Source organism: Melospiza melodia, chromosome 19 (assembly GCF_035770615.1).
Source record: "Melospiza melodia melodia isolate bMelMel2 chromosome 19, bMelMel2.pri, whole genome shotgun sequence".
Classification (NCBI taxonomy): domain Eukaryota; kingdom Metazoa; phylum Chordata; class Aves; order Passeriformes; family Passerellidae; genus Melospiza; species Melospiza melodia.
In genome coordinates this window covers 8,175,331-8,199,321 of record NC_086212.1, presented here as the reverse complement: position 1 = coordinate 8,199,321, position 23,991 = coordinate 8,175,331, and the positions used below count along the sequence as shown (strand labels likewise).

At 59.0% G+C, this 23,991-nt stretch overlaps 6 protein-coding genes and 1 long non-coding RNA gene across 7 annotated transcripts; 3 read left to right on the top strand and 4 right to left on the bottom strand.

Annotated features, from left to right (window-relative positions):
* Positions 1-315: 315 nt before the first annotated feature.
* On the bottom strand, positions 316-1,705 carry LOC134426842 (eppin-like). Its single transcript, XM_063172147.1, has 3 exons — positions 1,591-1,705; positions 1,227-1,400; positions 316-844 (listed from the first exon to the last, which is right to left on the bottom strand). The coding sequence occupies exons 1-3, from the start codon at positions 1,694-1,696 to the stop codon at positions 669-671; spliced, it is 456 nt and encodes a 151-aa protein (XP_063028217.1). The 5' UTR covers positions 1,697-1,705; the 3' UTR covers positions 316-668.
* Positions 1,706-4,359: 2,654 nt separating this feature from the next.
* Positions 4,360-5,023, top strand: LOC134426760 (uncharacterized). Its single transcript, XR_010030034.1, has 2 exons — positions 4,360-4,497; positions 4,805-5,023. It is a non-coding gene; the product is annotated as an uncharacterized LOC134426760 (long non-coding RNA).
* A 3,469-nt stretch (positions 5,024-8,492) lies between these two features.
* On the bottom strand, positions 8,493-10,006 carry LOC134426758 (uncharacterized protein DDB_G0290685-like). The gene is made up of 2 exons (XM_063171998.1): positions 9,834-10,006; positions 8,493-9,351 (listed from the first exon to the last, which is right to left on the bottom strand). The coding sequence occupies exons 1-2, from the start codon at positions 9,901-9,903 to the stop codon at positions 8,615-8,617; spliced, it is 807 nt and encodes a 268-aa protein (XP_063028068.1). The 5' UTR covers positions 9,904-10,006; the 3' UTR covers positions 8,493-8,614.
* A 3,536-nt stretch (positions 10,007-13,542) lies between these two features.
* On the top strand, positions 13,543-17,962 carry DNTTIP1 (deoxynucleotidyltransferase terminal interacting protein 1). Its single transcript, XM_063172327.1, has 13 exons — positions 13,543-13,643; positions 13,721-13,791; positions 13,999-14,095; positions 14,230-14,328; positions 14,824-14,892; positions 15,224-15,280; positions 15,525-15,586; positions 16,026-16,071; positions 16,541-16,599; positions 16,775-16,835; positions 17,167-17,238; positions 17,415-17,470; positions 17,795-17,962. The coding sequence occupies exons 1-13, from the start codon at positions 13,557-13,559 to the stop codon at positions 17,931-17,933; spliced, it is 975 nt and encodes a 324-aa protein (XP_063028397.1). The 5' UTR covers positions 13,543-13,556; the 3' UTR covers positions 17,934-17,962.
* Positions 17,963-18,623: 661 nt separating this feature from the next.
* UBE2C (ubiquitin conjugating enzyme E2 C) lies at positions 18,624-19,845 on the top strand. Its single transcript, XM_063171997.1, has 6 exons — positions 18,624-18,724; positions 18,802-18,829; positions 18,969-19,055; positions 19,217-19,421; positions 19,549-19,608; positions 19,743-19,845. Exons 1-6 carry the CDS (start codon positions 18,624-18,626, stop codon positions 19,799-19,801), a joined length of 540 nt encoding a protein of 179 aa, XP_063028067.1. The 3' UTR covers positions 19,802-19,845.
* Positions 19,846-19,908: 63 nt separating this feature from the next.
* On the bottom strand, positions 19,909-21,416 carry LOC134426933 (regulator of G-protein signaling 9-binding protein-like). The gene is made up of 2 exons (XM_063172325.1): positions 20,718-21,416; positions 19,909-20,630 (listed from the first exon to the last, which is right to left on the bottom strand). The coding sequence occupies exons 1-2, from the start codon at positions 20,908-20,910 to the stop codon at positions 20,197-20,199; spliced, it is 627 nt and encodes a 208-aa protein (XP_063028395.1). The 5' UTR covers positions 20,911-21,416; the 3' UTR covers positions 19,909-20,196.
* Positions 21,417-21,540: 124 nt separating this feature from the next.
* On the bottom strand, positions 21,541-23,450 carry TNNC2 (troponin C2, fast skeletal type). Its single transcript, XM_063172326.1, has 6 exons — positions 23,302-23,450; positions 22,520-22,571; positions 22,279-22,422; positions 22,078-22,192; positions 21,865-22,001; positions 21,541-21,786 (listed from the first exon to the last, which is right to left on the bottom strand). Exons 1-6 carry the CDS (start codon positions 23,302-23,304, stop codon positions 21,755-21,757), a joined length of 483 nt encoding a protein of 160 aa, XP_063028396.1. The 5' UTR covers positions 23,305-23,450; the 3' UTR covers positions 21,541-21,754.
* Between the last annotated feature and the right edge of the window lie 541 nt (positions 23,451-23,991).

Below are 23,991 nucleotides of genomic sequence, written 5' to 3'. Positions count from 1 at the left end.
GTGAAGCAGTGCAGGGTCAGGGCAGGGTGGGGACAGGCACCACCCCAGGTGTCCATCAAGGCAGGAGCTGTTCCTCCTCTGTCATTCAGTGGCTTCAGCTCCCAGTCAGGTCATGTTGGCAGCTGGAAGGCAGGGCTGGGCTGGGAGCCCGTCCGTGGCAATGGGAGCTGCAGGGTGGTGGCTGGGTGAGCCCTGCCGTGCCATGCTGCTGGAGGCACCCACCACCCCGTGCCCATGAGGGAGGAGTGCCCAGAGAGACGGGCACTGTCTGCTCCTGCCAGCACAGGCAGGAAGGACCAGACCCAGACGTGCTCATCCAGGGACCCGTCCGTGTATTGTCACAGTCCAAGGGGAGGGACAGGCTCCTCGGCTCAGGCACCAGGCATAGGAGGGGCCATCCGTGCTGGAATGGGCACATGTCCCTATCTCTAGGCCAGTGAGCCTCCCAAGCAAGCCACAGCCCCCAGCATGGCCACCCAGGCCCACGGCCCTCATTGCCACCAGGTTTCCCTGTAGGGTCAGGGATGTGGCCACCAGCAGCAGCTTCCCCCAGGCAGGGGCTGTGCAGAAGCCACCACTTCCCAGCACTGCCAGGCACCTGGAACTGAGAGCTGGGGCATCAGGAGAGGGGCCAGGAGCAGCTGTGGCCCATGGCCCACAGCACAGTGCTAATTACTGACATGGGAGCAGGCCTGGAAGCACTCGCCCTTGGTCTCAAAGTTGTTCCTGTTGCCGCCACAGCCGCCGTAGATGAACTCCTCACACTGCTGGCTGGAGGCGTTGAAGAAGAAGCGGCGGAACAGAGCCTTGCAGTTCCCACACACTGAGGGCAGGTAGCAGAAGTCTGCAGGATCCAAAGGGGACAGGCTGAGCCAGGGCAGGGGGTACACATCACCACACTCAGTGTTCTCACACCCTCAGACAGCCCTGCACAGTTCTGGTTCCCTTTCACTGCCATACCCTTCGTGCCCAGAGCACACGGCTCTGCACACACCTGCCCCCAGCCCCACACACCAGCAGATTCCCCAAAGCACAATATGGTGACCCCCAGGGTCTGCAAGACACATCAAGAACTCAGGAACACCCCAGAGACATCAAGAGCTCAGGAATACCGCAGGGACCTCCCTTCCCAGTTTGCTACCCCATGTCAGCCAACACCCCTCCTGTCACCCACCCCAGGAATGCCACGCTGCCACTCCAGAGCCCCACCACCACTGAGTCCTCACCCAGCACTGGCTCCTGGCATGTGTGGCCACACTTGCTGGGACAGCACTTGGTGACTCCGTGGCAGTCGGCATCGCTGGTGCAGCGCGAGCAGGAGGCACCCGTGTGGCAGGAGCCACAGTCCTTGTCCAGCAGGTCCTCCACCTCTGCGATGTGGTAGCAGTAGCCAGGCTTTGCTGCAGGACACGGTGGCCAGAAGGCTGCTGAGAGGCACCCAGCAGGGGCCACAGCAGCCCCCCAGTGCCCCAGGCTCCCACAGTCCCCCCCTTGTAGGCACCTGGCAGCAGATGGGGCAGTGGGCAGCACTGGGCAGCAGTGGCACCCCAAAATACCCCCATTCCCAGGCCATGACCCAGCCACACTCACCCATGCCCAGCTCCTCTCGTCCCGTTGTGTGCGGGGCTGGGCTGGACCGCCTGGCCAGGGGGAGCAGGGCAGCCAGGAGGAGAAGGCAGCCAGGTGGCAGCTCCATGGTGCCCTGGATGGCCGGGTCTGGCCCCGGGTGTGGTGGGCTGGGATTTAAGGTGTGCAGGAGGGGCGGAGGGAGCAGGGCTGGTGCCTAAACCAAACTCATACCTGCCATGCAGGTAACGAGCCACACCCGGGCAGGGCCTGCTCTCCCTGGTGGCATCCTGGCCACAGCCCTGGAGCTGGGGGGACCGGTAGGACAGGACAGCTGTCCCGGCACGGCCCTCAGGGAGCCCAGCTGGGTGGCAGCAGCACAGCCAGGCTGGGCTGGGGACAGCACCAGCAGCTGCCACAGCTTCCTGGGGACAAGCTTGTCTTGGGGAAGGTTGGCACTGGCCTCTCCATGGCCAGGGATGATGACAGTGCCATGCCAGGGCATGGAAAGCTGCCAGCTCTGGGGCAGCCACCAGCCAGGGAAGGGCTGGGGCACAGCACGCTGCAGCACTGCTCTCCCTGTGCTCCCTGTGATGCAGGTCCTGGGGAAAGGCTGTGCCAGAGGTGAATCCCTCATGGCTTTCCCCCATGCTCCTCATGTCTGACAGAGAGCATCCCGGGCAGGACGGGCCACGCTCAGGGCTGAGCCTGTGGGTACCACCACACCGTGGCTGTGGAAGGCAGGTCCCGCTGATGCTCCCATCCATCCCCATCCTTTGTCCCTTTGTCACCTCCTTCACCACCCTCTCTCGGTTTGGGGCTGTCCCTTCACCCGCCCCCTCCCGCGGCACGGCAGAGCGGGGCCGTGCCCTGTGCCCTGTGCCCTGTGCCCTGTGCCCTGTGCCCTGTGCCCTGTGCAGGTCCCTGCTCCTGGCAGCAGGGCGGGGGTCCGGGGGCTCCGTCGTGCCTTGGTGCCCCCCGGAGCTGGGACACGGCTCCCAGCCGGCCCCGGGCACTGAGCTGGGAGGCACCGCCGGTACCCGCGGGTGGGCGTGGGGTGAAACCTGCCAAAGGAGGCAGAAACACATTAAGATGTTCCCATTCAGCAAGAATAATTGTTATCCTAATTACCGCCGTAATTATTGTCCCAAGGGGGAAGCGGAGGGCGAGGAAAGCTCCGTGGGGAGGGGCCAGGAGAGCCGGAGTCGGGTGGGGTTGGGAGGGCGGTGCCGCCCCCCGCCCACCCCCCGCCGCAGCTTTTCCTGCCCGTCCTGAGAAGCCCCGGGATGAGGTCGTGGCGGTGTCCCCGGTCGGGACACGGTGACGTGGCCTGTCCTGAGCAGGGCTGGGAGCAAAGCCGGAGGGACGTGCCGGGGGTGCAGAGTCAGGGTGGGCAGTGGGAAAGACCCCCCTGCACAGGGACTTGGCAGCGCCAAAATCCACCGGGAGTGAATTTCCCTGCTGCTCCCCCGGGGAATCGCAGCAGCCGGGTGACCATGGACGAACGGATTGGGAGTTCCAGAGCCGCCCCGCCGGTCCCTGCACCGGCAGTAACAGCATGGCCAGGCTGGAGGGATGGATCCACACCACGGTGCATTCAGGGACGGTGCCAGAGATGAGGGGGGGCTGCTCTCAGGTAGATGCTGAGGTTTCACACGACAGAAAACCACTCCTAGAGGAGGACCTGCCGTGCCCCCTTGTCCTGCCCTGACACAGGGTAAGCGATGGGTGCAGAGCCGCCAGCCAGGCCTCCTCCATGGGAAAGCAGTGACGGGGTACCCCGGGAACACCCAGGAATGCGGCATCTCCCTGGAATGCGGCACCCAGCAGGGACAGGGACAGCGACAGGGACAGGGACAGGGACAGAGGCAGGGACAGGGACAGGGACAGGGACAGGGACAGGGACAGAGGCAGCCTGTGCCATGGGGATGATGTTGCTGCCAGGCAGGAGCGGAGCCGAGGGGCTGAGCAGGAGCACAGGGAGCCTGGGCTGCACACACACACACGTGTCCACAGCTGGCTGCCACGTGTGCACACACACTCACACACGTGCAGAGTGAGCCCTCCTGCCTCTCCCGGGGCCGGGCACTCCCGGAAGGAAAAGCTCTGTCAGGGAAAGCCCCGGCAGCTCCGGTGCCGTCCTTGCCACACCTCGCAGTGTCCATGGAAAGGGCAGGGGCAGCTGAGCCCCGTGTGACGGGAATGTGAGCCCCCAGACCCGCTGCTGCAGCCCTGCAGTGCCCGCGCTCAGCCCCCAGCCCTGTCCCCAGCAGCAGCAGGACCCGGTGTCCCTGGAGCTCTCCTGTCCCCAGGTGTTGGGCCAGCTGGGCAGCGCCTGGCCGGGAGGTGCAGGGCTCAGGGGCCGCTGGCAGCGGGGGGCTGTGGACCGTGTCCGGTCACAGGACGTCCCTCGGGAACCAGCGATTGTTCCCGAGGCAGAACAATGCCCGGAGAGCTGCCAGGGCACCACGGGCTGCTCCACAGCGCCGGCCCGGGGAGCTCCTGCACTGTTTCAGCAGGCCGGCCCCGAGCAGGGTCCCCCGGCCCTTGGCTGCTGCCTGTCCCCTCCCTGTCCCCTGCAGCCGGGGATGGCACTGCCTGCTCTCGCCTTGTGGCACAGCACGGCTCACCTGGGGCTGCACGGGGCCCAGCACCGCCAGCAGCACCTTCCTGCCTCCCCAGGCTCGTCCAGCCCAGCTGCCCGCGGGAGGGACGGAGGGAGGGGACGGGAGGGTTCATGCTCGGATGGAGCGTGTCAGGTGCTGGGGCATGGGCCAGGTCATGGGCACCAACCTTGTGCCCCAGGAGGATTTAAAGCCCTGCCTGTGCCCAGGGAGGCAGCCCCCACGCTGCCCATCCACGCCATGAGGCTGCTGTCCCTGCTCCTGCTCCTGGGGCTCTGCTGCCTCTGGGCCCGGCTGCTCTCCCCAGGTGAGTGTGGGTGGGCACAGGGGGGCACAGGTGGATGTGGGACCCTGTGGAACAGTGCTGCAGGAGGATGTGCAGCCACGGGCACAGAGACCACTGTGACCATGGCTGGGAGTACAGCATCCCACCTGTGCTGTCTCCCCTATATCTTTGCATGCTGCAGAAATTATCACCAAGCCCCCCACAGCTCCCTGGGAGAGCTGTCTGGGGTCTCTGGAGCCCTCACCCCCAGGGTCCCACTGTGGGGCTGTCAGATGTGCTCAGTCATGCTACAGAGGGAGGGCCTGACATGGATTTCTGTCTTTCCCAGAATTCACCTAGCCCCCACCTGGATCTGGACCTGGACCAAGGACCCAGTCTGTGCACACCAGACAGCCAGACAACAGCTGGACAGCCAGCCATGGAGGGCTCCATCAGCTGCTGGATGATCACCCAGCCTCCCAATCCCACCTCAGCACCCTCAGCTCTGTGCTTGCCATAGGGGTCTCTGTGCCCCCCACCCCCAGTAAACCCAGTCTGTGATGAACAATGTCTGGCTCCTGCTGCATCTGTCTCCTGGTGAGCCCCCAGCAGCTCCTGAGAGACCTTCAGTCCCTGTGGGAGGGATGGGGTCCCTGCTCAGGCTTTGGGAGGATGCCTGGGGAGCCTCAGGGAGCCACAGACCCCATGGGGAAGTTTGCTCTGCTCCAGAGATGCTCTGTGGGTCCTGGGTGGGAGCGTGCCTGGGGCTGTCTCTGGGGGTCTCCCACAGGGAACAGAAGCATTTTGGTGTCTAGAGGGCCCTGCTGAGCCCACCCTGGGCAGGAGCAGCACCAGAGGGTCCCTGGGCAGGGCTGGGGCAGCCACAGTGACCTGGCCGTGCCAGGCACTGACCCAGGACAGCTTGTCACACCCAGCCAGTGGCCACTGTGTGGGGTTTATTAGGAAGGAAAAGGTTCAGCCCGAAACACCACTGGTGCCCAGGACCAGCCCTGGTAGAGTGAGGCAGAGGCCCCTGCACCCACACTCTGTGGGCTCTCCTCACCTCACATGTTCCTTGTAACCTTCTGGCATCAGTCACCAAGTGCAATCACTGTCACCAGCACCATCACTGTAACCATCATCATCATCATCATCATCATCAGTGTTAAAGAAAGTTCTGACACCAGACTCTGAACTCTATCTGATATATTTATTGGTACAGATCAATCATGAAATCTGGTAGCTTGATCTGCAGCCTCAAAAGGAGGACCCCAAACAATGAAATCTCTGGGCAATTATACCCTTAGAGTGTAAACTCCCCATCCCTCACGTGACAGTCCAGATCGAGAGTCTTGTTGGGCTCTGGGGTCTTCTCATTCTTCATTGTTTCACTGTTTTGTTACCCAGTGGCCTCCACGGGCTCATTTTCACACCCTCTGAGGTCAGTGTTGGTGGGGATTTCACTCAGATCTCTGGTCCATGTTACAATATGGTGGTTACAGTTCACACACCATGATCTATGAGCTGCCCACTCCAGCTATTCATTTTTAAGTAACATTTAAGCTACAGCTTCGTCTATTCTAGAATTAATGTTGAGATTGTCAGCCCTGGGTTTCAGTACTCTCTCTCTTTTACCTGCACAACACACCCACTATGGTTCAGATAAAGTTCAACTTGCACCTTACAGGTCCAGCTCCTGATATCAAACAAGCACTCAGCTACTTTCAAATAATAGAAAATTTTCAGCAGTCATGACCACCACAGCCATCATTGCCATCATCTGCCTCCCTGTCAGATCCAGGATTCTTTCCCTCCTCAGGCTTCTCTGGCTTCTCCCCCAGCACAGATCTCTCCCACCAGCCCCCAGCTCCTCTCCAGTCTCCAGCTTTGCTACAGCCTTTAGTTTTTCCCTAGCCACAGTCTTCCCTCACATTCTGGGGATTCTTTCCCTTAATTTGGTTTCTTGCCAGGGGAATTACTATAAACAATCAGCAAATGTTTACACTCCAGTGGGAGTTTGTTAAATGTATATTGTCCCTTCTCAAGGAAATGCCAATTTTTTTCTCCTCTAATAAGGGGGCTACAAAGGACACATATTTCATATCCAGTGCTGCCATCCAGGGGTGTGTGGCTGCAGAAATCCCACTCTGTGCTGCAGCAGGAGCTGGGTATTGTGGAACATTAGCGATTGTTGAATCAGGGAGTGCAGGAGCTGCACAGAGCACAAACTGCAGCCTCCTGAATTCAGGGTAGGGCTGGCATTTGAGCTGCTGGGTGATACCCTTCAGGACGGCAGACACCAGGTTTGGCCTTCCAGAACACCAAAGCCCAAATGTTTCACTGTGATCTCTAAGAGCACAGCAAGTGGCTGACGTGCACCTGGTGCCAACACGTGCTCTTGCCCAGGGGCTGTGAATTACCCTGGGTGGTTTGGCTTTTGGCACTTGTTCTGCTTACTCCAGCAACTTTAACTCTTTGCTGACCAGGCTGAACACCCAACAACATTCTCTTAAAATTGAATCTCGTGCTCCCATGTCTGTTAAAAATTGCATTAATTTTTGCCCAATAGCATCAGAATGTCTGGACCATTATTGTGTCTGCCTTGATAGGATTTCAATTGCCAGATTTCAGTCTGGCCTGGCTTACAGCCATAGGGCTCTTGCAGATCAGTCATCTAAATCAAATCAAATGGGGCTGGTTTGGAGTATAATTTCCCACTCTATCCTAAGGTGCACTGGTTTCTTCTGTTTCTCTAATGAGTCTGGTTTCATATTCAGGGGGATTTGAAGGAAACAAAGAACAATCTTCTCCAGGTTCACTATGGTCAGGGCTACCCCAAATGTTTCCAATCTCATTCTTCATGGGATAAAAGTTAGTTTTCTAATCTATACAATATGAGAGGACAGGGAGTCCACATAAATATAACTTCAGTCTTTTCTTCTGACTTTTATTTTTTTCCTTTTCTTCCTGTAGCTTTTCTTCCTGTTTATGCAGCTTCTCAATTTTCAAAGACAATAATACAGCTTCTTTGCAACCTTCTATTTCTCTCTCAGATCTTATTTCTCTCTGCTATAGTTTTTCCTGTCCTAACAGGCAGCTTCTGTGCAAGTGTCCAATATCTTACAAAAAACTCCTTTGCTCTTTTCATCTTTTATGCAGTCCCTGGCCACCTTTAGCTTTTCTTCCACAGCTTTCCAATCCTGCCAGTTTTCATTATATGGAGCACAAATTTGAAAGAAAATCATTGAGCACATTGCTCTGCATCTTCCCTCAGCCTTGGCATGTCAGTAGCCCACAGCATTAAATCTCCTGTAATGCAGGGTCAATGGATATAAATTAAAACAATTGTTGGCTGCCCATTGATAACAGGACTCACATAATTTGTCCAGATTGGATTGGGGCAGTTGCAGGTGAAGCAGCAGTGAGCATAGAAAGCAAAGCAACAGGAACAGACAGTGGAAAATCCTTTTCAGTGGGCACACAGAGAGGAGCAGGGTCTGGGCTGGAATTTACCTCAGGATATCATGTACCAACCCCACTCCTGAGCTGCTGCTTTTCCCGAGCTCAGTTATCCCATACACATCAATCTGCCCTGTGCACCAGTCCTGTAATCTGTGCTGAAGGCAAATCAGAACAGTCTCTTTGAAACCCCCTGTGTGGGGCACACTTCTGCAGGTTTTGTCCCAGCATGTCAAGTAATATATGGCCATTTCTCCTGGCATGAAATCACTGTGAGTTTTAGGGATCATTTAGTAGTGCCAACTGTCTTCTCCCTGTTCTGTAGTGCCTCAGATAAGGGCATCCCCCTCTTTAAGCCAGGTACATAACTCATCTTTCCCAAAACCCACAAAACTCAAACTTGTAGAAGGCAGGACTTGAACCTCCTTTAGAGATTTGACACTTCCTTACTCCAGAGCTCCTGGGTGAAACCATCCACTGCTGCAAATTTGGATATCTGGTGCTTGGAAGGAAATGGGCAAGTGAACAAGTGCCCCACTTGAGATGCCAAGCTGTTAAAGAAATTTTTGACACTATGCTCTCATATTCACTAGATACATTTATTGGCACAGATCAGGCATGAAATCTGGTAGCCTGAGCTGGACACTAGAAAAGAGGAACCCAAAAATCTCTGATCCCAGGGCAATTACATCCTTACAATCTAATATCTCCACCCCCCATAATCAGAATCATTTTCATTGCTATTGGAGCGATCATATTCATTGTAATTGGAGTCACCATCTTCACTGCTATTGGAACTGTCACTGTAGATGTCATCATCACCATCTTCATTGCTACTGGAATTTTCATCACTGATGCCATCATCATCTTCTTCATTGCTATTGGAATTTTCATCATTGATGAGATCATCGCCATCATCATTGCCATCATCACCAGCACCATGGCCATCATCACTGTCATCATCACTGTCATTGTCCTTGCCATCAGAAAGGTCATTTTTAACACCATCATCACCATCTTCATTGCTTTTGGAATTGTCACTGTTGACACCATCAGCACCATCACCACTGTCATTGCCACCATTACCATTGTCACTGTCCTTGCCATTAAAAAGGTCATTTTTATCACCATCTTCTTTGCTATTGGAATTGTCACTGTTGACACCATGATCATGATCATCACCATCATCATCACTGTCGTTGCCAGCATGATCATGATCATTGCAATCACAAAGCTGATTTTTATTGCCATCATCACCAGTTTCACTGCTACTGGACTCACCAGTTTCACGGCTACTGGAGTCACCCATTTCACCTCTATTGGAGCTGTTTTTGCCATTGCCAGGCACCGTGCTGAGCTCTCTCCCAGGCTCAAGGCTCAGGGTGCTTCCCAGCTGCCCTGGTGGTGGCCACCCAGCTGGAGCCACTCCATGGAACTCTGTAGGAGAACAGAGAGCAGCAGCATCAGCCCCAGCATGCTGCCCTTCCATCCATGCTCCCACCCAGCAGCCCAGTTAGCCACGATGCTGTGCTGTCTTCTCCTCTGCAGCTTTTCCTGGTGGGTTTCCAGGGCTCTGCCTCACCCCTGCTGCCCTCATGGTGAGGCAACTCCCCATGCTGGTGCCTCCCAGCTCATGGCAGTGTCATGGTGGGGCTGGTGCTCTCCTGGGCACCTCTGCCCTGGTGCCAGCAGCCACCCATGCCTGGGGAATCAGGGAGAGGTGGCACTGTGCCACTGTTCGCTGTGCCACAGCAGTGAGTGCCACATAGCCCGGGCTCATCGCACCCCACTCCCCCCGTGCCTTCCCTTGCCCTCCCAAGGCAGCAACCTGGCACCTGCCAGCACCTGCAAAACACCGTGATTCTATGAAAATAAGGAAAAAACATTCTTAAATATTCCTCCCAGCCAGCCGTACTTGCCTGCAATGGGTGCTGCCTGCAGCTGTGCCCACAGGGTGAGGAGCCCCAGCAGGAGGATGCTCGGTGCCATGCTGATGAAGGCTGTGCCCAGGGCTCTGCCAACCTGCAATTTAAAGGGGCTCGCAGGCAGCCCGGGTGCAGGAATGGGAGGAGGCAGCCCACAGGTGACTTCAGGGACCTCCCACATTTCCCTCTAATTCTGTTTACCGAGGAGCCACTGCAGCTCCACCCTCAGCCAAGGCAGGAGCAGGATCCAGACTTGGCCGCACTCCAAGGACAGCACAAGGACTGACGGACAGAAGGGGAACCAGGAGTGCACAGAGGCAGATTCTTCACTGCTGCTCTCAACAGGAATCCCCATGGTGACCTTTAGCAACAGCAGTGAGCCCAGCACCAGGCTCTGCCCCAGTGCAGGGCTGTGCTGCAGGCAGGAGCCTGTCCTGGCCCTGCCATCCCGGATGGAACAGGATCAGGGCAAGAGCACCTGGCAGCAGCACCAGCAGCTCTCTCCTTCCACATGCAAAATGCCCTCCATTCAAGGCTCCTGTTTCGCATGTGGGGATTCTTTGCGGATTTTTGTAGGTCAAATATTCAAGGCTTCATTTGAGCACCTGTCTCTGAACCATCCCATTCCCAAGCAGATTACTCCAGTTCTTTCAGAGTTCCTACTGTTAGTTGCCAGGTTTAGGCACACAAATGAGCTCAAAGTCTCTTGAGCAAGTTAATGCTGTCCCACAGACCCATGGTCCTCCCCAGGACCCCCTTTATCACAGGACAGCCCACGCAGCTCAGCACACTGTGGGCAAAGTCAGAGCTCAGTGTGTGCTGAGTGTGTCTTTCCCCCAGACCAACCAGACCCCATCAACGTGGCCTCCATGCAGCTTTTGGGAACTCCTGAACATGAATTGCAGGATTTAGTGTCCATGCATGAGAGCCCTGTTAATTTACACACAAGCATTCGATAACCACATGAATTTGCAATGGGAGTGCACAGTTACTGCATGCACAAACACCAAATTAGGTACTGTCCAATGAATATCTGCTCCAATGAAACAGTGCTGCATTAAAATAGACCTCTCTGGAGGAAAAGGGGACTTCAAGCACAAGAGCTCACCCGAGCTGAGGAGAGCACAGGAACCTGTCTGCAAACTGCCAGCCACACTGCTGGCCTCCACCAGAGACCCACAGTCAGAGCAAATGAAAATTGGATGCACTGCCACACTGCCTCCCCTTCCCTCTGCATGGGATCTCAGGGTAAAGACATATTTAATGTGTTTGAGACAGCAGATTAAGCTTAACAAAGATCCAATTCTGTGAGTGCTAACCTATTTAAAGCAAGTTATTCTCCAGTCACCCGGGAGTACATGTTGGAATCTAATTTTCCAATTTTTTCCTTCTCTATTTAATGATTTCTTTCTGAATTACACACAAAGCAATGTGCAATGAATAGGATAGGAGAACTTAAGGACTGGTCAGCCTAGGGCACATCAGCACCAAGCAGAAATGGGTTGGAGTTTCTGGATAATAGACAAAGTTTAAATTTGCACCTGTGGGGTGAGTGGAATTAATTGGTTTGAGATTGACATTATTACTAAAACTCTAAGCTGGCACTTGACAGGAGAGCTGGAAAAGCCAAGTCATGCTCAAAGAGCTTTCCACCAACATCACATCAAGACAATGCAGGGCCAGTGCAAGGGAAGGAGCACAGCTCTGCACAAACCTCCACCAATCTGTGTGGGAAGAGGGCTCATGGCAAGAAAAATGCTTTAAGTACAGGTTGATCCTTCTCCTCCTGCTGTGACTCAAGGTGGATGCAATTCCTCCCCGAACCACCCATGCCCATGGAGATGTGGTGCTCCACACCTGCAGCCGCCCGGCGGAACCCGCTGGCCCAGTGCTTATCACGGGTTCCTGTGGCTGCTAATCACCCCTGAGCTGGGCACCCCGGGGCAGGAACTGCTGGCCAGCCCGTGTCAGCAGCTCCAGCTCCCTTCCACGCACCTGCAAAACCATCTGGAACAACCTGAGGGATGGCAGGGCTCCTTGCGACTTCAGGAGTGCCGCGACAGAGAGCTCAGCGCGGCTGCTGTCCCTGTGCTTGCCTGGTGGTGCCTCCTTTTGGGAACAACACCTTAATTCTGGCACATTTCTGCTTTAGCAGACCATAATCCTGGATACCATTTAGGGAGCTAATGGGGGAGAATGTCTGACAAGCAAATTGCTATGATGAAATAAACACTTGAGGATACTGAGGGTCAGGGGACTTGTCCAAAGTCTCCCTGAGAATCAAGCAGGAACATGGGTAACCTCAGCTGTGAATCTGGTGTTCATGTCTGGCAGACATGCACCTACCACAGAAATCCATGGAAAAATTACCATTAAAAACCAGGGCCTGGAGGAGACCCAAATAAGGCACCACATCAGTTAGGTTTAGGTGATCCTTGACAGATGTTGTTCTGACAAACTCTTGAAAAGATATCCCTGCAAAAACAGCGACTCTGTCATTGAGAATTTGTTCCAGGATTTAAGTCTTCTTCCAGGCTTCCATGTGAGCCCATGGTGGTCACTGTGGGGCCAACAGCTACAGCAGGAGAGTCACACTGAGGGGACACAGCCACAGGCTGCAGTGGCAGGTGCTGAGAAACACCAGCACAACATCCTCTGGAGGCGCCAACACAGCCCCCAGGCATTGGTCACAGAACCACAAAAGGGGTTTAGGTTGGAAAAGACCTCTGAGATAATCGAATCCAACCTTTGACTGATCACCACCCTGTCAATTAGATCATGGCTCCAAGAGCCACGTGCACTCATCCCTTAAACACAAATGAAACAAGACTGAGCATCTGGCAAAGCTGGTGGGAAGGAGGTGCCACTTTCCCCTCAGCTGGGCTCAGGGCTGCCCCACTGGCAGAGAGGACAGGGACAGCCCTTGGAGGTGGCTGCTGGAGAACACCCCTGCTCTGCACAGCGAGACCCACCCTGAGCTCTGGCAAATCCCCTGTGCTTGGCTTCTCTCACTGAATCATCTTGGAATGAGGAAGAACGTTACCAGCAAAATAGTAAATGGTTTATCAATACAAAGCGTTATCCAGCTGATTCAACAGAAAAGCTTTTCTTTGACCACAACATGGGGTGAGATTATTTGGAAAACGACAAAAAAGTTGTTTTGACTATCCTGCACACATTATACAAGATGAGGAAATGCTTTGGGGTGTTTGCTCAGAGAAGCAATGAGAATCCAGAAAGAGGAATTACACGAGCAAACACACAGATCATGAAAGACTGGCGTTCACATTCCAGCTGCTCTCAGAGCCAGGGGCCGCGTGTGTCCAGCTCCACCCGCTGGGACAGCTCCTGCCCTGGGACAGGATGAGTTTAAGGGACTCGGGATGCCGTGCCTCGCCCTCCACTCTGCTCTGGGTGGGACAGGGTGAGTTTAAGGATTCGGGATGCCGTGTCACCCTCTGGCACCGCTCAGCCCCGGGGAGGGCGGCGGGGACACCGGAGGCAGCGCCCAGCGCCCCGGCGGCACCTGCCGGGCGGGCACGCTGTGAGCCCGGGCTCCGAGAGCCCACACCGGGTGCCCCCCCCGGCCCTGCCGCTCCCGCCCGGCCCCGGCCCGGCCCCGTTGCCCCGGTTCGCGTCACATCCGTCGGGACCCGATGATGCAGGCGCGGGATCCCCGCGCATCCGGTGCCCGGCCCCGCAGCCGGCAGCGCGGCCATGGGCGCCGCCCGCGATGCGGAGCAGCAGCCGGGGCCGCCGGGCGAGGAGGGCCCGGGCGAGGCCGAGGAGCAGCTGGTCAGCACGGTGAGGAGGGGGCCGGTCTGGGGGCCGGTTTGGGGGGCGGCGGGGCCGCGGCTGACCCGCTGCGGTGTGTCCCGCAGAACCCCTGGAACATCATGATCAAGCACCGGCTGGTGCAGCGGCGCGGGCGGCGCTCCCAGATGACCACCAGGTACGGCGGGGCCGGGATGGGCACCGGGGCACGGGGGGATGCAGGGGAAGGCTGGAACCGCGGGGCCGGGATGGGCACCGGGGCACGGGGGGATGCAGGGGAAGGCTGGAGCTGCGGGACCGGGATGGGCACCGGGGCATGGGAGGATCGGGTCAGACTGGGCCAGGCAGGGGGTTCCGCGCCGCCTCCTGAGCCCTCCACCCGCAGCTTCACGGACCCGAGCGTGTCCATGGACCTGCTGCGCGCTGTGCTGCAGCCCAGCATCAACGAGGAGATCCAGGGCATCTTCAACAAGTACATGAAGGTGAGCGCTGGACAGGTGGGCAGCAGCCTGAAGGTGCTGGGGACAGCTCGGCTGGCACCGAGGCCATCGTGCCTGGCTGGGAGCCGAGCTGGCACTGCACAGGCTGTCACCCTCTCCTGCCTTTTCCTCCCCAGTTCTTCCAGACAGCAGCCATCAACGTGCGTGATAACGTTGGCGAGGAGGTGGACCCAGAGCAGCTCATCCAGGAGACCTGTAGGAGCTGCCTGGAGCAGGTGAGTGATGGTGAGGTGTTTCTTGAGTGCCCAGCCAAGCAAAGCAGCCTGGCTAGAATGTGTCCCTCTTAACAGCTTTGCTGTCACTGTGAGGGGACACCCACAGCCCTTGTATGACTGCTGTGTTGGGATTCATTCTCACTGGGAAGCAGGGAGGAGTCAGGGCTGGGCAGCTCATGCTGCTTCTTTTCACTGCTGCTGTAGGAACATGGCACACTGCTGGAGCCACAGAAACTGGCTCCCAGTACCTGTCAGAGGGTCCTGGCAGGGTAGGGCAGGACTTTTCCTTTCACGTCTTGCTTATCTGCCAGTTCTCCAGAATTTATCATGCTCAGATTGTGCTTTTGCATCTGGCTGTCTGTGGAAGCATGGCCTTGGTAGCACTCCAAAAGCAAAGCTGCTGCAGGGCTTTTAGGCAGATATGTAGAGGTGGGGATTGGTTATGGGGCTGTCTCTGATCCCAGAATCCATGGAACCTTCTTTGTCTTCCTGCAGGCCAAGCTGTTGTTCTCCGATGGCAAAAAGGTGGTTCCCAGGTTGCCCCATGAGCAGGCAGTGCCAAAGGTAATTGCTGTGACTGTACACAGAGGTTTGAATGACCTGTGAGAGAGGTTTAAATGACGGGAGAAGAGTTGGGATCACTTTGTTCTCTGGCTCTTCTTGGCCACCAGTGCAGTAGTGCAGAGGCAGGGTGGGGGATATTTGGCTTGAAGGGAATACAGGGCAAGGAGAATCCCAGGTGTGGGTGCTGCTTGCTGCAGTTCAGGCTGCTCACAGAGGTGGGCTGGGGTCAGTGTTCACCTGGCCAGGATGGGAGAAGAGCCCTGCTCATCCCACTGCCCTTCCTCTTCATCCCACTGCCCTTCCTCTTCATCCCACTGCCCTTCCTCCTCAGCGTGCCCGGCAGATGGATGAGGAGCTGAGCCGCCGAGGGAGCCCCATTCCAAAAAAGGTACAATGGTTTCCCCACAAGAGATTTTATTTTTGGGAAGCCTGGCCCTCATTCCTGGCCATTCCCACAGTGTGAGTGCAGGGAGGTGCACAGGACACTTTTTTGAGGCGTTGGAGGTGCTCAGTCTGGTCCCAGGCAGTGTTTTTGCCTGTGACAAAAGCAGCAGCTTCCCTGGGAGAGGGAGGGTTGCTGAGAGGGTTCACAGGCAGCACAGCTGGGTCTCACAAGGGTTTTTTCCATGCAGAGGAAGGGGCGGCCTCCAGGACAGAGCCTGTCAAATGACCGTGGAGTCTCAGGCATGGCAGCGTGAGTACAAACCCTGAGCCCCTGTTTGGGGAGGGCAGGGGGCATGAGGCTGCCTGTGGGGTGCACAGAAACCCCACAGACTCCTCTCCTGCACAGGGGTGATGGGAGTTCTGGCTGTGTGCAAAAGCAGGGCTAGGTTGAGGTGTTCCCCTCAGGAGGCAAAGACCTTTAAAGGAGGGATTTTAAACAGGCCCAAAGGGGTGAAAAGGTCCAGATGGACCATCCAGAGTGAGTGGTGAGACACAGGAGATGGCAGGATCTGGGCAACCAGGAGAGGAGGATGTGCAGCAAAACTGAGGGTCCGAAGCTGGGCACTGTGGGGGAATGGAGGGTGTGAAAAACGGTGGATCTGGAAGGGCTTGGGCTCAGTCCCTGCTGCTGGTGGTGACTGAGCTGATCCCCCTGGGACTCATTCTCACTGTGTTTTCCTTCCCCTCAGGTGGAAGCTCAAAGTCTCTGAGCCTGTGAAAAGGGATGGACCAAAGGTATTAGCTGTCCGACACTGCTGGGCTCCCTCTCTCCTCCCCTTTGCTCCCTCTGGCAGAGCCCTGCAGCTGCAGGAGCCCAGGACAGCGGGGCTGTGCTGTGCCCTGACGGGGCCCTGGGCAGGGCTGGAGCAAGAAGAGGAAGCGAAGTGCCCGGAGGCCCTTGCTGGTCTCCCCAGGCACCATAGCCTGTATCCCTGCGGTGTGGTGCCGCTGGGGCAGCCCTGAGGAGACCGGGAATAGCCAGGAGAATCCCACAAGTGTTTCCCACGAGGGAAACTGCTTAGATCAGCCCCGATGGAATGTGATGTCCCTCCCCTGCTGAAGGCTGGAGGTCATTGGCCAGCTCCCTCCCTCCCTCCCAGCCTGGAGGCAGCTCCAAGGTTCCCTGTCAGAGAGCCGAGGCTTGTGGAGCGTGGCCAGCAGCAGCTTCATTTCTAATGTTGCCCCTTTTCCAATTGCTCTGTAGTGGGATCCATCCCGACTGACTGAAACCACAACCTTTGTGCTGGGATCTCGAGCAAACAAGTAAGGAACGGCCCTGTCCATGGAGGGTGGCATCCCCAGGCAGGAGCCCGTGACACTCCTCCCGTCACTTCGCTTCTCTGCCTCAGTAGGAAGGCCTTGGGGAGGAGAGGGGTGTCCCTGTGCCACCGCAGCTGCCCTGCCCACACCCCTAACACCCCTCGTGTTCCTGTTGCAGGGCTCTCGGGATGGGAGGAACAAGAGGGCGACTCTACATCAAGCATCCCCACCTCTTTAAGGTCAGGTGCCACAGCCAGATGGTTTCCCATGGGAATTAGGAGCGTGTGCTTCAGCTCCCTTGTTTGCCTCCTCCCCCATGCCCTTGTTTGTTGTCTTAGAGCACGTTCCCAAGGTTTGGCCAGCGCACAACGCGAGCCAATGGTGTCCTGTGCCTGCCAGGGCGGCGGGATGGGCAGAGCCAGGGCTGAGGCTGGAGCAGGGCAGGAGGAGTGGGGGGCAGAGCAGAGTGGGGGGCACAACAGAGTGGGGGGCAGTGTCCTGCAGGAGGGGGAGCTTTCAGGGCAGGGTCTGTCACTCATTCTTAGCTCGGTCCTTGGTGCTTTATTGCAGTACGCAGCTGACCCGCAGGATAAGCACTGGCTGACAGAGCAGCAGCACATGAGAGCCATTGGGGGCAAGATGGTGAGTGCACCCAGGGGTGGGGACACTGCGCTGCCAGGGTCTGTGCCCTGCCCACAGCACTGGGGCATGGCCAGGAGGCACAGCTGGCTCCCACGGGGACAGCGGTGGCTGGGGGCTCACCCTGCCCTGGCTGCCCCTCGCAGCCACCCTGAGGTGTCCCCTGCCTTGTGTCACAGGCCTACCTCCTTATTGAAGAGGACATTCGGGATTTGGCCGCCAGTGAGGATTACAGGTGAGGAGCAAAGCAGAAACTCTGGGCCTGTGGCTGCATCCCAGGGGAGCCCCACCATAAGCCCCCTCACTGCTACCTTGCAGCAGTGTCCTGTGCTGGAGGGATTGGGTTATGGTTGGGGTTTGGTGCCCAAGAGGCCATGTTGGTGACAAAGGTGTGGACTTGGTGTTGGTTGGGGTCCATGGTAGATTTGGGTGCAGTGCTGAGATCCATAGTGGGTTTGGTGGGTCTGGGCTTGGTACTGATGTGTGCCAGGGGACGTGGTGGGTTTGGGATCATCAGTGGGTGCTGCAGTCCCTCCATCTCGCCCTCCTTCCTCCCCAGGGACTCTGTTGATCTGCGGCTGGAAGAGCTGAAGCCTTTCATCCCACCAGCCTGGATGACTGAGAAGATGCAGAAGCACATGGAGACGCTTCGCCGCGGGGGGGAGGTGCCGCCCCCCGAGGACCCCCCCGAACCCTGATGCCCCCCAATAAAGCCGCTTCGTTCCCACCTCGCCGTTTCCTGGCACCGGGCACCGGGCTCTGCCCGCCGAGGGGCCTGCGGGACGCGCGGTCCCGCCCCCGCGGGGCAGCGGCCAATCACAGCGCGGTGCGTCACCGGGCCGGCTGTCAATCACCAGCCGCTGGCCGTTATCGTGGGAGCTGCATCCTCGGCGGGCGGTGATTGGCCGGCTCGAACGGGGCTGCGCGCTGATTGGTGGAGGGGCGGCACGCGGAAATATTCAAACGGGGCGCGGGAGCGGGCGGGGCGTACCGGAGTGTCCGGAACCGGGGCTGCCATCGAGCCGCTCCTGCACCGGAGAGGGGTTGGGACACAGCCGCTCCTGCACCGACAAAGGGGTCCGGACCGAGCCGCTGCTGAATCGGAGAGCGTCTGCAGTGGGGGTTGGGATCGGGCCGCCGCTGCCGCGCAGGAGGGCCCCAAGCACCGCCGTTCGGTACGGGGCAGCCCCGCTAGGGGAGCCCTGACCGCCGCTCGGCACCGGCAGAGCCGCAGAGGGCCCGAGTCCTGCCCCGAGCGGGACTGCGGGAGGGAAGGAGCCAGCGGAACTCGGTGCGGCGCCGCCAGGGAGCGGGAGCCGCGTCCAGCCCGTGACCCGCCGGCAGCGGCGGCCGGTGCCGGTGTGCTGCTCCGTGCCCCGGGAGCCGCTATGGCCTCACAGAACGCCGACCCCGCCGCCGTGTCCAGCGCGGCCGCCCACAAAGCGGCTGAGACCGGGGCCACGGCGGCCCGCGGCGCGGTGGGCAAGAGGTGAGCGGGGCCGGGACCGGGGCTGAGGGCGGGGGCTGCCCCGGTGAGCCGGCCGGTAACGTGCGCTTTCCCCGCAGGCTGCAGCAAGAACTGATGGCGTTGATGGTGAGTGGGGCCCCGGGGCCGAGTCGGGATTTGGGGATCCTGAGGCCAAGCCGGGGGCTGGGGGTCCCCAAAGGCACCTGGGGCTGACCCGGGGTGGGTGGGGGATGTCCGGGGCCGCCCTAACGCGCTGCCCCCGCAGATGTCCGGTGACAAAGGCATTTCCGCCTTCCCCGAGTCCGACAACCTCTTCAAGTGGATCGGGACCATTGACGGCGCCGCCGGGACGGTGAGAGGCGCGATCCCGGTCTGGGGGGGCCTGACCGTGCCCCACTCTCCTCCCTTCGGCTGAGGGTGGTCCCAGCCCTCCACTGCCCCTGCTCCTCTTCCTCCCCGCACCTCTGGGGCTACAGCCCCCCTGACTGCTGTCCCCTCGACTCCCACCCCCAGGCCTACGAGGAGCTGCGGTACAAGCTGTCGCTGGAGTTCCCCAGCGGGTACCCCTACACAGCACCCACCGTGCGGTTCCTGACCCCCTGCTTCCACCCCAACGTCGACACCCAGGGCAACATCTGCCTCGACATCCTCAAGGAGAAGTGGTCAGCGCTGTATGATGTCCGCACCATCCTGCTCTCCATACAGAGCCTGCTGGCAGGTGGGTCTCGTGGACAAGCTGCTATGGAGAGCTGAGGGAAGGGGTGGTGGTGGGGCTGTCCAACCTAGATCAGGGCTCAGGGGTGTCCAGGTCACCTCCCACCAGCTGACCCAGCCACTGTTTGCAGAGCCAAACATCGACAGCCCTCTGAACACACATGCAGCCGAGCTCTGGAAGAACCAAGTCGGTGAGTGCCTGAAGCAGAACCCTTCTGCCCCCTCCCCAGTGGGATGAGCAGCAGCACAGCCCCAGCGCCTGTCTGACCCCACAGCTGCCCTGGCCACTGCCTCAGGTGGTGTCATATTCCCCCTTTCTCCTCAGCCTACAAGAAGTATGTGCGGGAGACGTACAACAAGCAGACCAAGAGCCAGGAGACCTGACCATCACCACGGCCCCTCAGCCCACCCCTTCCCTCCCTCCCTCCCGGCCATCCCCGCCTTCTGTATCATAGGCTGTTTTTAAATTAATGTCGCAGTCCGAGCCACGGTTAATGTATAAATAAATGAATAAATGCAGGTTTATAACTTCTGCAGGGGATTCTGTGGCAGCTCTAGCATACTCTGAGTGCCTAGAGGACCCTCTGCAAGTGTGGGCAGGAAGGGTGGAAGGGATAGTGACCCCTGTAGGGTAACAGGAGTTTATCAGTATATATCCCATTTTGTCTACAGGGTGGGAGCAGCTCCCACCATCACCTGTAAGGGCAGGGGTTGAGATCTGTAGGGGTACCTCTGTCCCCTGCTCTGTGACAGGGGTGCCACCTCTCCTGCCCCCCAGGTCAGAGCACCCCACAGCAGTGCCCAGCACAGGCGCCTCCCCAGGCCGCTCTCTCTGCGGTGCCGCCTGTCTCTGCCGGCTGTGTGGTCTCTGTGGCTTCCACTGTCCACGGTGGAATGTTGGCTCCGCTCTCCATCTCTGCCAGCGTGGCCCTCACCTGCTCGATCTCCTCCTCCAAGCTCTGGGTGGTGGGGGGCTGTGTGGGACCCCCTCCTCTCCGGCTGGGCAGCCCCCAGCCCCCCAGCCCAGTGCGCAGAGGGGCCACATCACCCCCTTGCACGGAGAAGAGCTGGCAGAGGTGCTGGGCTCTGTACAGGTCCTGCAGGAAGAGCTCCAGGGCGGAGAGGAAGAGCACCCAGAGCCGCTCCAGCTCCTGCCGCTCCCGAGGGCTGGCCGGGCCCTGCCGCAGCCCCGCCAGCAGCGTCCGCCGCAGCCCTGTGGGACGGCGTGTGAGCCGGGGCCGAGCAGCGTGGGTGCCGAGGCTCCCGTGGCTGCTGCCCGGCGCAGCAGTGCCCTCCTTACCCTTGCTGAGCTCACAGGCCTCTGCGCTCCTCCTGCGGCGCTCCTCTCGCAGCCGGGGGCCGTCCCCGCTCCCCCCGAGCTGCAGCACCAGCTGATGGTGTCCGGCCGCGGCCTTGCAGAGGGCAGCCTGGGCTGTGGCACACGTTCCCACTGCCCCCCGCCCGCGGCTCGCATCCCTTCTGCCGGGTGCCATCACACCCCGTGACAACGGGGCAGGGGCAGGATGGCCGCGGTGGCCGCTGGCTCTCCGGGGGCTCGGCTGCTCTGTACCACCACAGCGCTGTGCTGTGACCAGCTCTGAGCTGTGTTTTGGCTCGGTGGTCCCACCCACCCTGGCTGGGGACTGCACTCCGCCTCGTCCCCCTGCTGTGCTCCACCCCTGCCGGTCCCCAGGGAGCTGTGGTTTCCAGCAGGCTGGCACAGCCCCTTCAAAGAGAGACACAGAGACAAGTGTCACCTTTCCCCTGTAGGGAAGGGGCTCTCCTGCCCTACCACCTTATAGCCAGGTCCTCTGGGTGGGAGATGTGGGTCCTAGTGTGGGGCTCTCTAAGCCCCTGTGGTCCCACAGCCCTGCCCTGGCGCAGGACCCTCAGGGCCATCCTCCCTCAGCCTCTGGCGTGTGAACGAGCTGCTCTGCACGGAAACTCTGAGCTCAGCACTGGCGCCTGCCCAAGAGGCCGTGGGAACCACAACTCCGGGCTGCCCCTGTAGCTCTGCCCTGTGGTGTGAGCCCGCCCACGTTCCCTCCCTGGGGAGCAGAGCAGGGACACACTGCCACAGCCCCCCTCCCCGTGCACCCCCAGTGAAATCCTGCACCAGCAGCTCAAGCCTTTCCTCTTTAATTGAGGCTGGAATCAAAGCCACAGGTGACAGATGGGAGGAAAAGCTCAGCCGCCGATGGTGAGGTGAGACCAGGACCCTGGCACAGAGCGAGGTCCCAGCCAGTGCTGAGGGCCAGATGCTGTGGAGCTGCTGCTCCCTGGACAGCAGGGGAGCAGGGCTGGGTGCAGCAGCTGGCCTGAGGAATGTCTGGTCCCTTACTGCACACCCTCCATCATCTTCAGGAACTCTGCAAGAGAACAGCAGCCTCAGCCCATGGCCCTGCCTGGGTGCACAACATGGGTGCTTGGCTGGGGCCATTGCTCACCATCAAAGTCGATGCGACCGTCATTGTTCTTGTCTGAATCCTTCATCATGTCCTCTATGTCCTCATCAGTGACAGGCTCCCCGGTGGCCCTCAGGATCTCACCCAGTTCCTCGATGTCAATGAACCCATCTGCATTCCTGCAGGAGGGAGAGGGAGGGATGGGACCTTGCTTGCTCCCACAGACAGGATGGGCCACTTCGCCCCCACACTCACCGGTCAAAGATGCGGAAGCAGTTGGCCAGCTCCTCCTCAGACTTGCCTTTGGCATCCTCTTTCATCTGGCGCACCATCATGACCAAGAACTCCTCGAAGTCGATGGTGCCGCTGCCTGTGGGGAGGAAGCCAAGCGTGGGTCAGGCTGCCTGCCCAGGGTCCAGCTCCCCCCCCTGCCACCAGCCACCAAGGGCTGCTCACCGTCCTCGTCCACCTCCTCAATGATGGCATCCAACTCCTCTTTGGTGGGGTTCTGGCCCAGCATTCTCATCACTGTCCCCAGCTCCTTGGTGCTGATGTCTCCACCGCCATCAGCATCGAACATGTCGAAGGCGGCTTTGAACTCTGTGGAGAGATGGGTCAGGTCTCTGAGCAGTGGGGCAGAGCCAGGCCCTGCACCATGGCCATGTCTGGCCCCTGTCCCTGCTGTCCCCACACTCACCCGCAATCATCTCCTCGCTGAGGAAGGCACGGGCTTCTGCCTGCTGGTCCGTCTGCAAGGCAAGGGAGAGGGGTCACCCATATCAGGCCAGAGACCCCTCATACAGCATGGCCCAACAGTGCTTGGCTGTGGGAAGAGCCTCTGCCCTGCTGCAGGACAATCCTGCGCTGGCATAAGCCACAGACACCCGCAATCCCTACAGTTCTGATGCCTTCCAGGCCATCCATGAATATGGAGGGCTGCAGGGAGCCCCTGCCTGAGTCCCCCATTATCTGGGGGGCTCCATTGTGCTGGGGTCATGGTCCCTGTGCTCAGCCTTGGCATCCTGGGCATGCAGAGCTATTTTTGGGAACTCCTCAGCTCCCCTTGTAGGGATCGTTGGGGCTACAGCCGTGGCACCTGTCAGCCCCGATCGAGTTTCTCCTGGAGGCGCAGGCCGGCCATGGAGCCAGCAGCGAGGCCGTGTCGCATGACCCAGCACTCGGCTTTCAGCCACCCCCTGCTGCCCCTGCCTCTGTGCAGCCCTGAGCTCCAACAGGGCTGAGATGGTGTCCCCAGGCACCTGCACCCCCTCAGCAGTACACACTCACCCTCAGATCTGTTCTGTGGGGACCCTGCACCACCCCAACGCCTCCCTGTCCTCACTGCCATGGTCAGCCCAGCACTGGGCACCATATGCCTGCTGCCCTCTGCTGCAGAGGCACAGCCCAGACCCCCCTGGTGCCCCCTGCCCAGTCAGGTCTCTTTCTGGCACACGGCACACAGCACACAGGAACACTCACCATCTTGGGAATTGATGGAGCTTCCCACCCCCAGAGAATCACCAGCTCCTGCAGCAGGAACTCCCAGAAGCTTCGTGGTGCCGCTGGCACCCCAATTTGTAGTGTCTCCTCTGTGGGATGTGCCTTCAGCTACTGCCCCCTGGCCCCCCTCAGCCTATCAGCGCTCTGGCAGCACTCAGCCCCTCTCACTGGCAACTGGCGCCTTTACCTAATTTAGCCAAAGCTTTATTGGTCAAGGGCTGGGATTAACATGGGGATGAGGCTGGGATGGAAATTCAAGCCCTTCAGGAGGGAGATCAAAGCTGTGGCAGGAGCTCAGCTCTGCCCACCCCCAACACCCCCATCCAAGGCAACTCAGCAATGAGGGGGTTAAAAATAGCCCTGGAGCCATTAGCATCACCTGGGTAAGGGGGACGGGGTCCCCCCTGCTCAAGGGGCATGGACTATCACCCACTGGCCCCTGAAAATGCAGCCCTTCCTGGCTCAAGCTCCCAATACCAAGCTGGTTTTCCCCAACACAGCGTCCCCCCCCTGTACCCCCATTTTCTGCTCCAGGGGGCCCAGGCAGAGCAGTGCTGCAGCCCCCCACCCCAGAAAAGGAAGGGGTCCCCTGTGGGGCCTGGGGCATGAAGTCCCTGGAGAGATTTGGAGCATGAGCCCCATGGTTTGGGGTCCCCAGTGCTGTTGGCA

Excerpts from the sequence above, each read along its gene's own strand:
- DNTTIP1 (XM_063172327.1), top strand. The coding sequence starts at position 13,557 with ATGGGCGCCGCCCGCGATGCGGAGCAGCAGCCGGGGCCGCCGGGCGAG. Across the intron at positions 13,792-13,998 it reads CGCTCCCAGATGACCACCAG|CTTCACGGACCCGAGCGTGT; the intron begins GTACGGCGGGGC and ends CTCCACCCGCAG. Across the intron at positions 16,836-17,166 it reads AGCATCCCCACCTCTTTAAG|TACGCAGCTGACCCGCAGGA; the intron begins GTCAGGTGCCAC and ends GCTTTATTGCAG.
- UBE2C (XM_063171997.1), top strand. The coding sequence starts at position 18,624 with ATGGCCTCACAGAACGCCGACCCCGCCGCCGTGTCCAGCGCGGCCGCC. Across the intron at positions 18,830-18,968 it reads AAGAACTGATGGCGTTGATG|ATGTCCGGTGACAAAGGCAT; the intron begins GTGAGTGGGGCC and ends CTGCCCCCGCAG. Across the intron at positions 19,609-19,742 it reads GCTCTGGAAGAACCAAGTCG|CCTACAAGAAGTATGTGCGG; the intron begins GTGAGTGCCTGA and ends CTTTCTCCTCAG.
- TNNC2 (XM_063172326.1), bottom strand. Across the intron at positions 22,423-22,519 it reads CAGCGAGGAGATGATTGCGG|AGTTCAAAGCCGCCTTCGAC; the intron begins GTGAGTGTGGGG and ends ATCTCTCCACAG. Across the intron at positions 21,787-21,864 it reads CGGTCGCATCGACTTTGATG|AGTTCCTGAAGATGATGGAG; the intron begins GTGAGCAATGGC and ends GTTCTCTTGCAG.
- LOC134426842 (XM_063172147.1), bottom strand. The coding sequence starts at position 1,696 with ATGGAGCTGCCACCTGGCTGCCTTCTCCTCCTGGCTGCCCTGCTCCCC. Across the intron at positions 1,401-1,590 it reads ACGAGAGGAGCTGGGCATGG|CAAAGCCTGGCTACTGCTAC; the intron begins GTGAGTGTGGCT and ends CGTGTCCTGCAG. Across the intron at positions 845-1,226 it reads ATGCCAGGAGCCAGTGCTGG|ACTTCTGCTACCTGCCCTCA; the intron begins GTGAGGACTCAG and ends TGGATCCTGCAG.
- LOC134426933 (XM_063172325.1), bottom strand. The coding sequence starts at position 20,910 with ATGGCACCCGGCAGAAGGGATGCGAGCCGCGGGCGGGGGGCAGTGGGA. Across the intron at positions 20,631-20,717 it reads GGCCTGTGAGCTCAGCAAGG|GGCTGCGGCGGACGCTGCTG; the intron begins GTAAGGAGGGCA and ends GCCGTCCCACAG.
- LOC134426758 (XM_063171998.1), bottom strand. The coding sequence starts at position 9,903 with ATGGCACCGAGCATCCTCCTGCTGGGGCTCCTCACCCTGTGGGCACAG. Across the intron at positions 9,352-9,833 it reads GCAGGCAGCACCCATTGCAG|AGTTCCATGGAGTGGCTCCA; the intron begins GCAAGTACGGCT and ends GTTCTCCTACAG.